This window comes from Nannobrachium achirus (assembly GCF_963921795.1).
Source record: "Nannobrachium achirus genome assembly, chromosome: 16".
Classification (NCBI taxonomy): domain Eukaryota; kingdom Metazoa; phylum Chordata; class Actinopteri; order Myctophiformes; family Myctophidae; genus Nannobrachium; species Nannobrachium achirus.
Window position 1 is genome coordinate 16,715,243 of NC_137823.1, and position 16,757 is coordinate 16,731,999.

The following is a 16,757-nucleotide window of genomic DNA, read 5'->3' on the forward strand; positions in this document are numbered from 1 at the left end:
CTCTTCAGCAGTGCTGTTGCTTGCTGGGAGGACAGGCGTCTTCCTTTTTGGATGCCGTCATTCTGCTCCGACTTGGACCTCTTGTGAGCTCGGGTCTTCTCAACACACGAATAGAAGGCCTGCGTCTCGCTGGTGCACGGAGCTTCCACAAAGCTGTTCTGCTTCCAGCAGGCCAGCATGACGGACATCTCTGTGATGCAAGAGGCCTCTCCTTTCTCCGGTTTACGATTGGCGACGGAGTCTTTCAGGACCAGCGGCCGGTTGGGTTTCAGAACGGGCTTTTTGTGCGGCCTTCTGAGCAACCGACTGACCTTCTCCTGGAGGGCAATGCCTCCCGGCATGGCCATTTTACATGTGCACCTAACCCGTGAACAAAACAGATGCTAATACACAATGTGTGTTGATTGTTATACAAGAGGAAATGATGTAGTCAGCTTCTAAGCCAAACTGCCACTGTATTCTATAATTTGGTCAAGACTGATGTCATATTTTTTGACGTTAATGTTTGCCAAATATGGAGCATCCTATATTTGGGGGAGACTGACACCACATTTGATTATGTCACATTTGCCCAAATATGGAGCATTCTATGTTTGGGAAAGACTGACGCGACTGGCGCTTCAAAAAGCTTAAAATGCTGAATACAGAGTTTGTATGTGCATTCTTAAGTTTTCCCGGCGAACATATGCTATCCCGAGTTAGTCAGTTTCGTAGGAGCGCGGCCAGCCTGTGTAGCCAGACACTACACCAATTATCCGCCTCAAGGCAGAAGCACAGGCTCCCCGACCTCGCCTATGACTACGGGGCCTTGGAGCCACACATCAGCGCCGAGATCATGCAGCTCCACCACGGCAAGCACCACGCCGCCTACGTCAACAACCTCAACGTCGCCGAGGAGAAGTACCGGGAGGCGCTCGCCAGGGGCGACGTGACGGCACAGGTGGCCCTCCAGCCGGCGCTGAGGTTTAACGGAGGAGGCCATGTCAACCACGCCGTCTTCTGGACCAACCTCTCGCCGAACGGCGGCGGGGAGCCGCCGGGCAGGCTGATGGATTTCATCCAGAGGGACTTTGGCTCCTTTGGGAAGATGAAGGAGAAGATGTCCGCTGCCGCCGTGGCGGTGCAGGGCTCGGGTTGGAGCTGGCTGGGCTACGACGGGGAGAGCTGGACGCTCCGAATCGCCGCCTGTGCTAACCAGGACCCTCTGCAGGGAACGACGGGCCTCATCCCCCTCCTTGGTATCGACGTGTGGGAGCATGCCTACTATCTGCAGTATAAGAACGTCCGGCCCGACTATGTCAAAGCCATCTGGAACGTCGTCGACTGGGAGAACGTTAGTGAGCGTCTCCTAGCTGCACAGCAGAGATGGGGACTCGAGTTTGTTGGCGGCGCAGCCATATCTAGGCAGCTAAGGTCTGGCTAAGCCTTGGACTAGCACGGAGAATAATGAGAGACAAACGCACTGCTTGGGGTTCACATCCCGACTGGCGTAACTGATGAGTGGCGCAGCCGTGAACACTTTATTGAATAAGCATTGTCACACACACACCCACATTGATTGTGATTGACAGGCAATAATGACGTCATAAGTAAAGAGCATTCAAGATACCCACAGTTCATAATAGTGCAACACCCCCACTTGCTCTTATACTGACAAATCCTGTCATACATTTTTTTTTTTTTCCTTTACATTTTAACCTTCAACACCAAAAATAAAATACAGAAACTTTTCAAGTGTAACCTTTGATACCGGTTTAGTTAAAATATCAGCTACCATTTCTGATGTTGGACAGTATTCAATGACAATATTTCCATCACTTACAGCAGATCGGACAAAATGATATTTAATGTCGACATGTTTACACCTTTGGCGACAAACAGGATTCTTTGATAGTGCAATTGCGCCCTGATTGTCCTCAAAGATAGTAACTGGTTCATAGTCACATCCATTATCCATTCCCTTCAATAACTGCATGAGATAGAAACTTTCCTGTGTAGCAGCGGCCAATGCCATGTATTCTGCTTCACATGTGGATAAAGCTACTGTAGGCTGTTTCTTAGACTTCCAAGAAATAACAGGGCCTGTCTCACAAAGACTAAAACAATACCCAGTTGTGCTTCTTCTGTCATTTTGATCGGCTGCCCAATCAGCATCACAATATGCAACAAGTTTAAGTTTTGAATCACTTCTCTTGTAACACAACTCCTGTTCTACAGTTCCTTTTAAGTATCTTAACACATGTTTAGCAGTTACCATATGTTGTTCTTTTGGGTCGGATAAGTGTTGAGACAACTTACTGACAATATAACTTAGATCAGGTCTAGTACATGTCATTACGTAGATCAAGCTGCCTACAACTTCACGATACCTCTTTTGATCAACAAGTTCACCTTCATTGTCAAATTGTAGTTTATACTCGCATGGAGTGGATCTTGCCTTGCAGTCAGACATGTCAAACCGTTGCAAAATTTTCATGATGTACCTTTTCTGGTTCATCTTTATTTCACCATCTGTCTGTGTGAAATCAATACCAAGAAAGTTCTCAAGTTTGCCAAGATCTTTCATCTTAAATTTGGCTCCCAACATTTCTTTCACATTTCGAATGCTTTGACTGTTGCTTCCTGCAATGATAAGATCATCAACCCAGATTATCAAAATAATCTTTTCACCTTTAGATGTTTCTTTGTTGTAAACACAATGGTCAGCCGGATTTTGAACAAAACCATTTTCACTAAGAAAATCATGGAGCATTTTATTCCAATTCCGTCCTGACTGTTTTAAACCATAGAGTGATTTGTTAAGTTTACAGACTAGTTTCTCCCCCTTCTCTGACTTAACCTCAAATCCCTCTGGTTGTTCCATATACAACTCACAATCTATAGGAGCATGCAAATATGCAGTTTTTACATCCATTTGATGCACCTCTAAATTGTGTTGTACTGCAATTTGCATTAGACTACGTACCGATGTCATATTTGCGGTTGGAGAAAAGGTTTCTTTATAATCAATCCCAGACACTTGACTATAACCTTTTGCTACATACCTTGCTTTGTACGTTTTTACAGGGTTGTCTTTAATTGTGTAAACCCATCTGCCCCCCACTGCATGTTTACCTTTTGGCAGTGTGGTCAGGGTAAATGTGTCATTTTCTTTCAAAGAATCAATTTCCTCCTCCATAGCTTTAAACCACAAGTCTGAATTTGGTGATGTCATAGCCTCCTTCACTGTGCAAGGAACATCACAAATGACTCTATAACAATAATCAAGGGTTAGTTCTTCTTGGTCAACACATTTAACTTGACACTCATAATCCTTTAAATATTCTGGAGCTCTCCTTTCCCTTTTTGGATAGGAAGTGCTCTGGCTACTTAGGCCTTCACTGGTCTCAATGTTAACCATATCAGACTCTGTGTCTTGTTCCTGAGATTCTTTTGGAATTTCTTTTACCTTTTCAACTTTTGGTTTTACAGCTCTGATACTGAAATCATCATCACAAATGTCCTGCTCAGTTTGAGTCTGAATCTCAATGACACTTTTTGTAATGAATTTTACCTGTCTATTTTTGACTACTTTACCTGTGTTAGGAAAGAACACCAGATAAGCTGGGCTGTTTTTGTCATAGCCTACAAAAATGCCCTTTTCACACCTTGAGTCCAACTTTTTCTTGTCTTGCTTGTAAGCATAGCATGGTGACCCAAATGTTCTCATCTTAGAAAGGTTAGGCTTCTTTCCTGTCAACATTTGATATGGAGTCTGACCTGCACGTCTGTTGTAACACCTATTACGAATAACAGCAGCAGTCATGACTGCATATGTCCACAACTCCTTTGGTAGGTTACTCTCAATGAGCATGCATCTTGCCATTTCAAACAATGTTCTCCAATTTCTCTCAGCTGTCCCATTCTGATGGGGTGAATAAGGAGCTGAGGTCTCATGCCTGATAGCATTTGTTCTTAGCAGTGTTTGAAATTGGCCAGAAGTATACTCGGTACCATTATCCGACCGCATGCATTTAATTTTCCCATAAGGTGACACATCAGCAATAAACTTCTCAGTAGCCTTGACTGTGTCACTCTTAGCTTTTAAGAAATAGACAAAAACTGCTCCTGAATAGTCATCAGTGCTAAAGTATACCTGAAACCATCTTTAGCAGTAGGATCAATGGGTCCTGACAAATCTGTGTGTACAAGGTCAAGTGCAACTTTTGCCTTTGCATCTGGCTCTCTGCTTCTGCTCTGAGCAAATTTACCTTCAGTGCACACTTCACATGAGAAATTAGATTTATCAATTTTGCCTTTAATTGCCATACCCTCTGTGACATTTTGCAATTTCAACACATCTTCATAGTTGCAGTGGCCTAGAATTTCGTGCCACGTTTTAATATCAAAACACCCATGACATTCATCAATATCAACATTTGTTTCATTAACGGTGTTTAAATAAAACAACCTATCATAAACCTTGATGTCAAATGTCGTACCGTTCGTGTGGATGAGCTTGCTCTGTCCCTCTTTGAACACGACTGTGGCTCCGTTGGATGTTGCTGCCTTGACTGAGAAAATGTCTTGGGGAAAGGATGGAACGTAGAGCGCCCCCGTCAGCATCGTCTCCACCTCTCGACCCGTGTCATCTTTCAGCCAAACTTTTGCAGCACCTCTCTTCAGCGCAATGCCAGAGGCCCTCACTCCATCAGCCAACTCAAGAACGTGCTTTCTTGGCTCGAAGCTGTCGTCAAAACTGTTGAATTTGCCCTCGTCGGTCACGATGTGCGACGTAGCACCGGTGTCGACCATAAGCCCCCTCTGCTTCAGTCCGCCGCCCCGGTCGCTGTCGCCCACCTTGAAGGCAAACGTGTGGTGCTCCTGGTCCTCATCATCCACGGCCTGCTTCGCGTTGTCGCGCCGTCCTCTCCGCCTGCAGTTGGCATCGTTGTGCGTGGAACTTTTGCAGAAACTGCACCACTGCCTCTGCTCCCTGTGGCCAGCACCACGGCTGCTGCTGCACTCACGAGCCCGGTGCCCTGGCTTCCCACAGGTGAAACAGGTAAGCAGCTTCACGTCTTTTCCTCTTACTTTCATCACGCTGTCGTCACCGGAGCTTGCACTAAACTTCTCAGTGCTCTCGTAGCTCCGCAACTTTGTCTTGAACTCGGCGAAGGTGATCTTCTCGTCACTTTGTGTAGTGTGGATGGAAAACGGTTTAAATGACTCTGGCAGCCCCTTCAGAATCATAGCGATTAATAAACCGTCACTTAAAGTCTCTTCTGCATTCCTCAGTGCAGTGATGGCTGTCTCTGCTCGTATAATGTAATCGGTGATGCTCTCATTAGCAGCTTTCTGGAGAGACGTGAGCTCTGTGTACAAGGCGATCACTCGTGGTTTCCCCTTACCAGCATAGTGATCCCGCAGAATCTTCAACGCTTTTCTCCCATCGTCTGCAGCATCCCTCATGACCAGATACAAACTTTGGTCGTCCAACAGCTGAATGAGTTCAGCGTACACTTCTTCATTTCTATCGGCGTCTTCTGCGGCTCTCGCGGCGGCTTCTTCTTCACTCTCGTCGTCGCCAGGTACAGGCGGATTCAATATTGTGCTTTTCAGCCCCTGGAGCCGCAGGTGCCCGAGAAACTTTGTTTCCCATAATTCGTAGTTCTTCTCATCTCCGTCGAAACATAAACGATTCCATCGGCTTCCGAGATCCTTCCTAGGCCCATAACCTGTTGGCGGCGCAGCCATATCTAGGCAGCTAAGGTCTGGCTAAGCCTTGGACTAGCACGGAGAATAATGAGAGACAAACGCACTGCTTGGGGTTCACATCCCGACTGGCGTAACTGATGAGTGGCGCAGCCGTGAACACTTTATTGAATAAGCATTGTCACACACACACCCACATTGATTGTGATTGACAGGCAATAATGACGTCATAAGTAAAGAGCATTCAAGATACCCACAGTTCATAATAGTGCAACAGAGTTAAAGACTCGTGACTCGCGGCAATTCGAGTGACGTTTTTGGAGACTCTTCACTCGACTCGGACTCGCCCCTCAAAGACTCCAGACTCGACTCGGACTCGCCCCTCAAAGACTCCAGACTCGACTCGAGTCGAGTGAACAATCTTTATTTTAAGCACTATAATGCATGACAAGCCCGACATATATTGTCCTTTCCTTCTTCTTTCTTTCTCTGGTGCGCGGCTGAGCGCTGCTGTGCCTGCCCTGTGCGTCTGAGCGCTGCGCACGGACACAGCGGCGACCGCGTTGTTTTTCCCAACGTACTCCGGTACAATGGTGGGGGCCAGGAGCGCTTTGCTGTGTTCACTTGGACCGTGCAGAGCGGCCCCACCGTTGCGCTCAGGGCCGTTGGGAAAACCGCAGTCTGTCTCGCAAAGCGTGGCAGACACAGCCGTCTGCATGGACCTTTCATCTTAAGATTTAAATATTAAAACGGCGAAATAAAACACACATGTTTAGCTCATCATCAGCTATTCTACTTCAGTTAACGTGGCATTTGTTTAATAATTTGATAAGATAATAGGATTTTCCGTGAGACAGTGCTTTTCTAGCGTCGGGTTTTCACTTTTTTCTCCGGTGGGCTCTTCTCTTCATGATGTCAATTCCACCAGCTGCATACTTTAACCCCACGTAATTATTGTTCAAAGCATTAACGTGAAGTTATGCCAAATATGCCCGTAATGTTACAGTTGTGCTGTCAGGATTCTTCACAGCACTGCAGTAACTTTAAAAAAGAAAAATAGCTTTTAAAAAAGCAGGAGGGGAGTGGAAATGAAAGGGGAAAAAAAAACGTTATGCTAAAGAAGTAAAAGAAAAGCTTTATTTTGGAATAAAGATTATGTTGAACCACGTTTATTTTTTTTTATTTATATCTTAACTAAAACTGCTATTGAAAATGATGCTGTATCAATGACTAAGTAATGTATCAATCCTGACATACTGTCTGTTTATATTAATACAGTAAAGGAGTGATCATGAATACAATCATGCACTTGCCAGTACAATTTAATTAATATAGTATATATTAATTAAACAAACGTTTACGACAGTGATGTAAAATGTATTCCCAGGTCCAATCCCCACTGAGAGTAGTCTACACGTCGCTATGGTAACCAGTAGCGATACGTTTTACGGCAGTAACTGCAGTAAAGTGTTATGTTGCTTACTGTCCAGCTCCGGCGGCTTCTTCAAATAGAAAAATTGTGATTGCTTCGCAATTCCTATTAAAAACAACATTTGAGTACTTGTCTAGCTCAAGCTGTCTTAGGAAAATGTCAGTACAGATAGCTACAAAGGTCTACAAAAAGGATTTAAGTGTCAAGCAAGCAACTGAAGTGTGGCTGGTTTTGGGATTATTTTATTCATTGGATGATGATCGGACGGCCGGGGACCCTGCTACATTGGACATAACTGCGTTGCTTCCAAGGAACTTTCAACCGAGGATGGAGACTCACAGATGGGCCAATTTCATAATTCATAATTACCTTAGAATCATGTATGCTAAAAACATGGTATTAAATCTTTGGGTTATTGACAGTGGAAACCTTTGTGTAAGCCAGTCCACTCCAATGATTTGCAATGCAACAAGTTGCAACTGCAATAGTTACAACTACTTGCAATCATTTCCCCAAAGGCACATGTCCAGACCGCTGATATGTCTTGCAACTCATTGCAATTTGAGACTAGTTGCATGCATAGGTGCCTCAACATCTTTCATGAAAACAGAAGTATAGGCTACACCTTGTGTATACTGTCAATACACCTAATATGGGTGGGAGGGAGTAAAGTATCCACAACTTTCCAACATCCCATAGTGCATTGCGCAGAAGCTGCACGGAGCTTCCGCCGCCACAACCGAGTGTGATCTACAAGCTCACAACGGTTGCATCTGCGACGCGACGTGAGCTTGTATGTCTGCTGTTTACCAGAAGTGTCCTACACATAATGCTCCGGTAAATCTTTGCGGAAACAGGTGGATAGGGTTTAAAAACGTAAAGCAGAACATAACGTAGTAGCAGAACACATGAACACAGGGAGCACTGACACGGCCACACAGTACCTGGAGCAAAACAAAGGACACTGATAGACATTTCTATATTATTTGCTGACAAACAATTTAAAGGGGTCAAATAATTGTCCTGACTAAAACTTTGTAGACTAAAACTAGACAAACCAAAATGATGTTGTCTTGGAGTAAGATAAAGACTAAAAGGCTCTCGACTTTGACTTAAAGAGGTGGTGCCATGATATTTCCCAACTCTAAAACATGATTATCAGGTATTATGATTATACTAGGATGAAGATTTTTTTTCCAAAAAAGTATAAAGAAAGAGTTAAAATTGGGTTTTTATGTGGCCACACCCCCAGTTCATCAAGTATGCATGGATGTCATGGTGGAACCTCTCGCCGAACGGCGGCGGGGAGCCGTGGGGCAGGCTGATGGACGCCATCCAGAAGGACTTTGGCTCCTTCGGGGAGATGAAGGAGAAGATGTCGGCTGCCGCCGTGGCAGTGCAGGGCTCAGTCTGGGGCTGGCTGGGCTACGACGGGGAGAGCGGGAGGCTCCGCATCGCCGCCTGTGCTAACCAGGACCCTCTGCAGGGAACGACGGGCCTCATCCCCCTCCTTGGTATCGACGTGTGGGAGCATGCCTACTATCTGCAGTATAAGAACGTCCGGCCCGACTATGTCAAAGCCATCTGGAACGTCGTCGACTGGGAGAACGTTAGCGAGCGTCTCCAAGCCGCCAGCTCTTGCAGAGACGGGCAGGCTAGATCGGCCATTAAAAAAAGGACAATCTTTGAGTAGCAGCAACCAGAGCCCTAGAATGGAGAGTTAGGCCAACTACGTTCACTTCATGGGGCGAGTCCAATGGCGGCTCGGGAGGAGCTTCTATAGTGACAAATATCTAACCGGAAGTCTGCTAAATGAATGAGAGCAGCAGCTCAAAACATTATTTCCTAACGACTTTGACCTTTATAAAAATAATCGATTCAGACAAATGAAAGAAAAAATATCACAGGTTATTTCCTGATATCTTATTCGAATTTTATTAACCATGTTATTTTACATCGTTTTTTGGCAATAGTACCAAGTAAATATTACATAGACTTTAGTTGTCACTGTAAAATACTTTAAAACCGTTCTAATGTTGTATATTTACCTAAAAATGCCGATATTCGCGACGCTGCATCACTTTAGAGCTGAAATGGGTGACGTAACGAGTTCATTTTCGGACCCCTCGGTGACACCACTCTCTGATTATACTGCTCTGGCAGCAACGCTATAGAGAGAGATCTCTCTATTCAGCTGTGTTGCTCATTCCACGATTGCAAGATCCTTGCAAGTTATACCTCATCATGTGTGATCACCCAACCCCCCCCCTTACTTTACCCCCACCCCCACCCTTTTCCCCTATTCTTTACATATAGAGCCTAATGTTCTCACAATTACCCGAAATCCTCAATTTAAAAGAAAGAGTTAAAATTGGGTTTTTATGTGGCCACACCCCCAGTTCATCAAGTATGCATGGATGTCATGGTGGGTGGTGACCTAGCTGAGTTAGCCACACCCCACAGTGTTGGGTGAATGGCAATTAGGGGAGGAGTTGATTCTGTGATGTCATCATATCTGTGTTTTTTAACTGACACTTTTGACCAGAGGTGGCAGCCTCCAAGAGAAAACAAACAAATACCAAGTGAATAAATAATTGCTCATAAAAACCACACCAGGGGGTCTAATGAGGTACTTTCAACCTCCTAGACACATGAAAAACAGAAAAAGTACAAAACTATGGCACCACCTCTTTAAATGTCATAAAAACTAACAAGGGCGATGGAAGCTGGACTAAGACTGACATTAAATAAATAAAGAAATGGTCATAAAATGAACACTAGCGTGAACAACATGATGCAAACATAAATGGTATCTACAATAGAAGGGTCAAGGGGCTAGGCTAAGTTTACTGCTGCCTATATTGTATTGTTGTAAGTATTGCTCACTGTTTAATATCATCCTTTTGTTTTATTGGAAGGAGCCCTGTGCCCCAGCTGTTTTTTTTTCTTCTTATTATTACTTTCCCTGGGTAGGTTATAATATTGTGTGTTTATTGCTCAAAGGCTTAAGTTAGTGTAGCCAAATTACTTTCTTGCCAGTTCTACTTCTATAGAGTGGGCCATATAGTCCTACAGCTGGTTGGTTTCACATGAGGGTGTAGGCTTGTCTCTGGGGTTTGACTAGTGACTGCTCGCTGGGCCTGCATTCTTAAAGGTCCATTCCCACTGGACCAGATAACAGATAAAAAATCTCTTTCTCCAGATAAAAAAATGAAATAAAATATCTTTCTCCATTCAAGTGGATGGTAAGATACAGATAAAACAATATCTGTCACAGATATATATATATATATATATATATATATATATATATATATATATATGTATATATATATATATATATATATATTTAATCTGTGACAGATATGTTTTTTTATCTGTATCTTACCATCCACTTGAACGGAGAAAGAGATTTCTTTTTATCTGGAGAAAGATATCTTTTTGAAGCGGTGGAAACCGCTTCCAATGAATGGCTTTGTGTGTATCACGCCCATATATGGTCATTTCAGTCCAGAATGAACAGGCTTTTTCAAAAACAGAATGTCCATTTAATTACCATATATGGTGATCTCAGTCCAGAATGAACGGGGTTTTTCAAAAAAACAGAATGTCCGTTTAATTACCATATATGGTGATCTCAGTCCAGAATGAACAGGGTTTTTCAAAAACACAAAGTATGTTACATTATGTCCATATATGGTCACTCCAGGCCAGAATGAACAGGTTCTTCCTGTCCCGTACGTGCAAAATATCAGTCCAGAATGAATAGGCTTTTTCAAAAAGTCCCATGTCATAAAAACTAACAAGGGCGATGGAAGCTGGACTAAGACTGACATTAAATAAATAAAGAAATGGTCATAAAATGAACACTAGCGTGAACAACATGATGCAAACATAAATGGTATCTACAATAGAAGGGTCAAGGGGCTAGGCTAAGTTTACTGCTGCCTATATTGTATTGTTGTAAGTATTGCTCACTGTTTAATATCATCCTTTTGTTTTATTGGAAGGAGCCCTGTGCCCCAGCTGTTTTTTTTCTTCTTATTATTACTTTCCCTGGGTAGGTTATAATATTGTGTGTTTATTGCTCAAAGGCTTAAGTTAGTGTAGCCAAATTACTTTCTTGCCAGTTCTACTTCTATAGAGTGGGCCATATAGTCCTACAGCTGGTTGGTTTCACATGAGGGTGTAGGCTTGTCTCTGGGGTTTGACTAGTGACTGCTCGCTGGGCCTGCATTCTTAAAGGTCCATTCCCACTGGACCAGATAACAGATAAAAAATCTCTTTCTCCAGATAAAAAAATGAAATAAAATATCTTTCTCCATTCAAGTGGATGGTAAGATACAGATAAAACTATCTGTCACAGATATATATATATATATATATATATATATATATATATATATATATATATATATATATATATATATATATATTTAATCTGTGACAGATATGTTTTTTTATCTGTATCTTACCATCCACAAAATGCCTCAAATCAAGACTTTTGCATCCACATTCCCACTAGACCGAGGAAGGTGGTGCTATGACAGGCTGATTCGTGTTTTTACCTATAACTCCACCCATCAGTGTAAAGCGCTATGCACACTCACTATAGGCCCTGTCAAACCTTTGCCCTGCATTTTTCACATCTACATTTTATAGTGCCACCTCCTGTAAAACCCATTTTTTTATATTACTCCTTAAGATTTTATCTGAATTTCACCCAAATCAGTACACAAGATCTCTAAAGGCATGTGACCAAACAATGCCCCTCCCCCCAACCAGCATTGCTCACCCAGAGTTGACCTGTGCTCGCAAGATCACTGCTCCTAGTTGACTATCAAGACCAACACCTAATATGGGAGCGAGGGAGGAGCTATGGAGGAAAGTATATAGTATATGTCATTGTGTATTTTTTGGAATTTTTCATATAGATTCTTGTAAACCATGTTTTTTCTGTTCTATAGACCCAGTTGGGGGGGGGGGGGGAGATCGGGGCTACGACATATTTTTTATTTTAAACATGTTACAGCGAGCAGGGTGGGCCATACCGCTACCATTTCTAAACATACTACTTATTAACTGAGAACCAATGTCAATAATATCAACGATTTCTGTCAATTGCATAGTAATCATGTATTCAAGCTATTCAAAATGGATAGAATCATGATTTATTTTTAACATAAATGTGAAAAATGAAAAAAAAAAAAAAAAAAAAACTTTTTTTTTAAGCAATAATTTCGCGGACCCCCTGCAGTACCTCCGCGGACCCCCTAGGGGTCGCGGACCCCCTGTTGAAGACCCCTGCTCTGGACGATTGGGGGAGCCGCCATAGCAGGATATCTGATATTACTTGATCCTCAGAGCGGTAGCAGTGACCAGCAAAGATTGCTCTCCGACGTGCTACAGTTGTTGTTATTGGCGGCAGTTCACCATAGATCTGCTTTTTTGGTTGGATGAGTTTTCCAGGAGATGTTTTTAACACACAGTCTTGTATATGTGCCATCAAGTCGGTCTTGTAGTTCCTTCTTCATAGTCCCTGTTTCAGCACCATATAGCAGGATGCTTTCAACACAGGCCCTGAAGAAAGAGACCTTGGTGGAGGTTGAAATATCAGACTGCAGACTCTAAGGAGTTTGTTGCAGGCGTTCCAAGCTTGTCCCTTTCTGGCAAGAAAGTCCTTTCTGCTGTCAGCCATATATGAACCAAGATATTTAAAGTCCTCAACTTCCTTAATGTGTGCTCCATCCATTGATATAATACATGGGTGAGTAGGGTCCTCATTCATAAGCATGCATTCTGTTTTCTTTGTATTTAACTTAAGTCCTACTTTGGAGGCGGCTTCTTCAAATGAGACGAGCAGAGTCTGTGCAGCTGTTATGTGCTCTGCGATCAAGGCGACATCATCCGCATAGTCGAGGTCAGTCTGGAATTTCTCACTCTGACAACCAGATCTTCTTCCAACCATGAGGCCTTTGTCCCTGAGTTCGTCCACTGATTGTCTCAGAGCGTAGTCGACCACGATGACAAACAGGAAAGGTGCAAGCGTGTCACCTTGGAGAATTCCTGCTGTGGTCAGGAATTCTTTTGTTGGGCCATCGTGGCTCTGAACGAAACTGGTGGGATTTTCGTACATAATGGCAATGGCTTTAATGATCTGCTCAGGGACTCCATAGTTATGGAGGACTAGCCCTTACCCGTTCAAAGATGTGAGCTCCGAAATGATGTGCAGTGTGTGGGTTATGGGATGTGCACTGTGCACACAGTATATGAGGGATGGAAAGTAACTTTAACTGGTGCTTGCATGATAATATGTAGGAGCATCAATGTAAGAAATACCCGTTTCGTTTAATGGCTACAGAGATACTGTGTCCCCCCCACCACGCCCACCCGCCCGGCCACCCGCCTCCCCGGCCACCCGCCCGCCCGCCACACACACACACACACACACACACACACACACACACACACACACACACACACACACACACACACACACTTTCAGAGCTGGTTAAACATGTTGCCTCATGCTAGATGCAGAATAGATATGCCTCATGCTAGATGCAGAATAGATAGTAGATACACCATAAAAATGCTAATATACAGCATATGATTTGTGAAAGTGACAAACGGGCTTCACAGTTATGTCAGGTGTGTTCATATGCTAATGTTGATGCGATTTCAGATCAATTGCTCCAGCCACTGAGGAGAAACGCTGTTTCAGACAGACAGACAGACAGACAGACAGACACTCACTCACTCACTCAGACAGACATTCGGAAAATTATATGTTTGATGTGCATCATGGCTGCTCTGTCAACACTATCGAAAGCCTTTGAAAAGTCTACAAATATGATGGTACCTCTCCTCTTTGAGACCTTGTGTTCCTCAATGATTCGCCTTATTGCGAGAATCTGAGGAAGGGTGGATCTTTTCTTCCGGAACCCATTTTGGTTTCTTCTGAGAATCTGGTCAAGGTGAGGAGTGATCCTGTTCAGAAGAACAATGGCCGATAACGTGATGCCTCTGTAGTTGTTCGGTTGTTGCAGATCACCGGTCTTTGGCAGTGGGATAATGCAGGACTTTGAGAATGCTTTGGGCTTGTTACCCTTGAATGTTCCATTGCAGAATTGGCTAGGATGTTATCGGGTCCTGGCTTTTTTTGCCTTGTTCAGGTTTTTCAGGACTGATTGGAGTTCTTCCATGGTAAACAGGTTGTTATCAATGGGTAGCTTGTCACTCACCTTTCTATTGTAGAAAGGGTCATTCAAGCTAACCAATTGTTGGTCAGGACTTCCAAGAAGAGTGCTGAAATGATCGAACCATTTGTCCAGTCTTTCTTGAGTGGTGTCTCCTTTGATCTTTATAATTGGAGAGGCCTTTTTGTTTGTTATCTCCCTTAGAGCTTCCCAGGCTGCACCATGTCGTCTCCCAACGTGAGCCCTTTCCAGTTCCTTGGTTTTGGAAATGAGCTGTTCTTCAAGCTCTCTGGTGTAGGCATCCTTAAGAGCAGACTTGGCAGCCTGAAGTCTGGCTTCAGAGCCCCTTGTGGGACGAGTTCTATGAGGGTCAGCAACACTCTTCAGTACTCTTCTTGTATCCACTACTTTTATTTACTACTGCTGGAGATCAGATGTGACTTTTTCTTCTTTCTAGGAAGGCTGTCGAGGGCAATTTCCCGGGTTGCATCAACAAGCTTGTCATACTTTGAGCTGATGTCAGTTGGGTCGTCCAGTTGGTCGATAAGAGCAGAGTATCTGTTGTGAACTGATATTGTGAATTCTTGATTCAATGTATTGTCTGATGACACTTTCTTCAGGTCTATCTGTTTCATGGGGTCTTTGGTTGGTGGTTTGCTTTGCCTATAGCTTATTTTAAAGGTACCAGAAACTATTGTATGATCTGAGCCCACACTTATAAATGATGTGTAGGCACGGCAGTTTTTAATGCTGTTTTAGCACTTCCTTCGAACAAGTATGTAGTCTAACTGTGACAGGTAACCGCGAGGAGACCTATGGGTCCACAGTCTGTTCGGGCGGTTCCTTGTGTTTGCAGCAATGAGATTCGACTGGTCCATGAAGTCAGTCAGGAATCTGCCATTCTTGTTAGTGTCTTTATGGTAGGTGAATCTGGCCTTATCGGGGCCCAGGTGGGCATTGAAGTCACCTCCTATGATGAGCATGTTGTGTGCAGGAACAGAGGCCACAGTAGTTGATAGCACTTGGTAGAAGTTCTCGGTATCAATTGTATACCTTGAATTGCAATTACAGAATTATTACATGAAAATCGTCCTGAAAATCCTGTGTTTGATTCTTGAATCTGTTGGTGTAGCGCCACCTATGGGTGGATTGTGGTCACATTTTCGGAGGTTGTGCCTCAGCTCATGATGCAACAACACATCAAATTTGATAAAAAAATGGATGAGTAGTTTGTAAGTAACCATGAATTTGCTTTTTTAATTGGTTGCTGTAGCGCCACCTATGGGCCGATCATGGTGAAATTTTTATGGGGTCTTCTGGGATATACCATACACTTGCATGTGCACCAAATTTGGTGAAGATCAGCCAGGCAAATGTGAAGAAATGATGTCGACAGTAATACAGACAGATATAAAATACTGCCTCACACTGCCATATGTTGCCATGGTGCCAAAATAGTGCCAGGGTGGGGAAAAAATGGAAACCGTTTTTTTTGTGTCCTACTGGGTCCATAGAACAGAAAAAACATGGTTTACAAGAATCTATATGAAAAATTCCAATACCCCCTTTTTGCTACATAACTACATACACTAATAGGGTTTAAAAACGTAAAGCAGAACATGACGTAGCAGCGGAACACATGAACACATAGAAGGACACTGACACGGCCACACAGCACTTGGAGCAAAGCAAAGGACACTGATAGACATCTGGAGCAAAGCAGGGGACCACACAGACTGACAGCAGTCTGTCAACATGAGACTGCTACTGCTCATCACCCTGTTGGCAATGACAGGTAGGCCTGCAAACACACTCACTAAACACTACAGGTATTGAAGTGTAGGCCTAGAAACACTCTCACTAAACACTACAGGTAGGATATAAACACACTAAACAGTACCTAGATAGGCCTGCAAACACACACACTAAACACTACATCAGGGGTGTAGGCAACCTAGGCATTGGCATGGGTGAGGTTCATCAAATTGTATATATCTAACATATAATTTTGCGAATGTCTGTCTGAGTGTCTGTCTGAGTGAGTGTCTGTCACAGCGTTTCTCCTCAGTGGCTGGAGCAATTGATCTGAAATCGCATCACCATTAGCATATGAACACACCTGACACAACTGTGAAGCCCGTTTGTCACTTTCACAAATCATATGCTGTATATTAGCATTTTTATGGTGTATCTATATCTATTTAGCCTACAGTACCTTTTGTGACCACACATGTTAAGGGAGGGGCGCTGTTGTTCAGGCCATGCACAATCACACACAAACACACACACACACACACACACACACACACACACACACGGGGGGGGGGGGCGGGGGGGGGAGTGTGTGTGTGTGTGTGTGTGTGTGTGTGTGCAGGCGGGCGGGCGGGGTCTGCATGTACCGATCATGCAGATCGAAACTTGTAATCAACATT

General features: G+C 43.6%; 2 protein-coding genes across 2 annotated transcripts; both read left to right on the forward strand.

Annotated features, from left to right (window-relative positions):
* Window positions 1-685: 685 nt before the first annotated feature.
* LOC308300842 (superoxide dismutase [Mn], mitochondrial-like) lies at window positions 686-1,423 on the forward strand (the record flags this gene model as incomplete). The annotated part of the gene is made up of 1 exon (XM_080744739.1): window positions 686-1,423. The coding sequence occupies one exon, from the start codon at window positions 686-688 to the stop codon at window positions 1,421-1,423; it is 738 nt and encodes a 245-aa protein (XP_080600865.1).
* Window positions 1,424-8,396: 6,973 nt separating this feature from the next.
* Window positions 8,397-8,819, forward strand: LOC308300843 (superoxide dismutase [Mn], mitochondrial-like; the record flags this gene model as incomplete). The annotated part of the gene is made up of 1 exon (XM_080744740.1): window positions 8,397-8,819. The coding sequence occupies one exon, from the start codon at window positions 8,397-8,399 to the stop codon at window positions 8,817-8,819; it is 423 nt and encodes a 140-aa protein (XP_080600866.1).
* Between the last annotated feature and the right edge of the window lie 7,938 nt (window positions 8,820-16,757).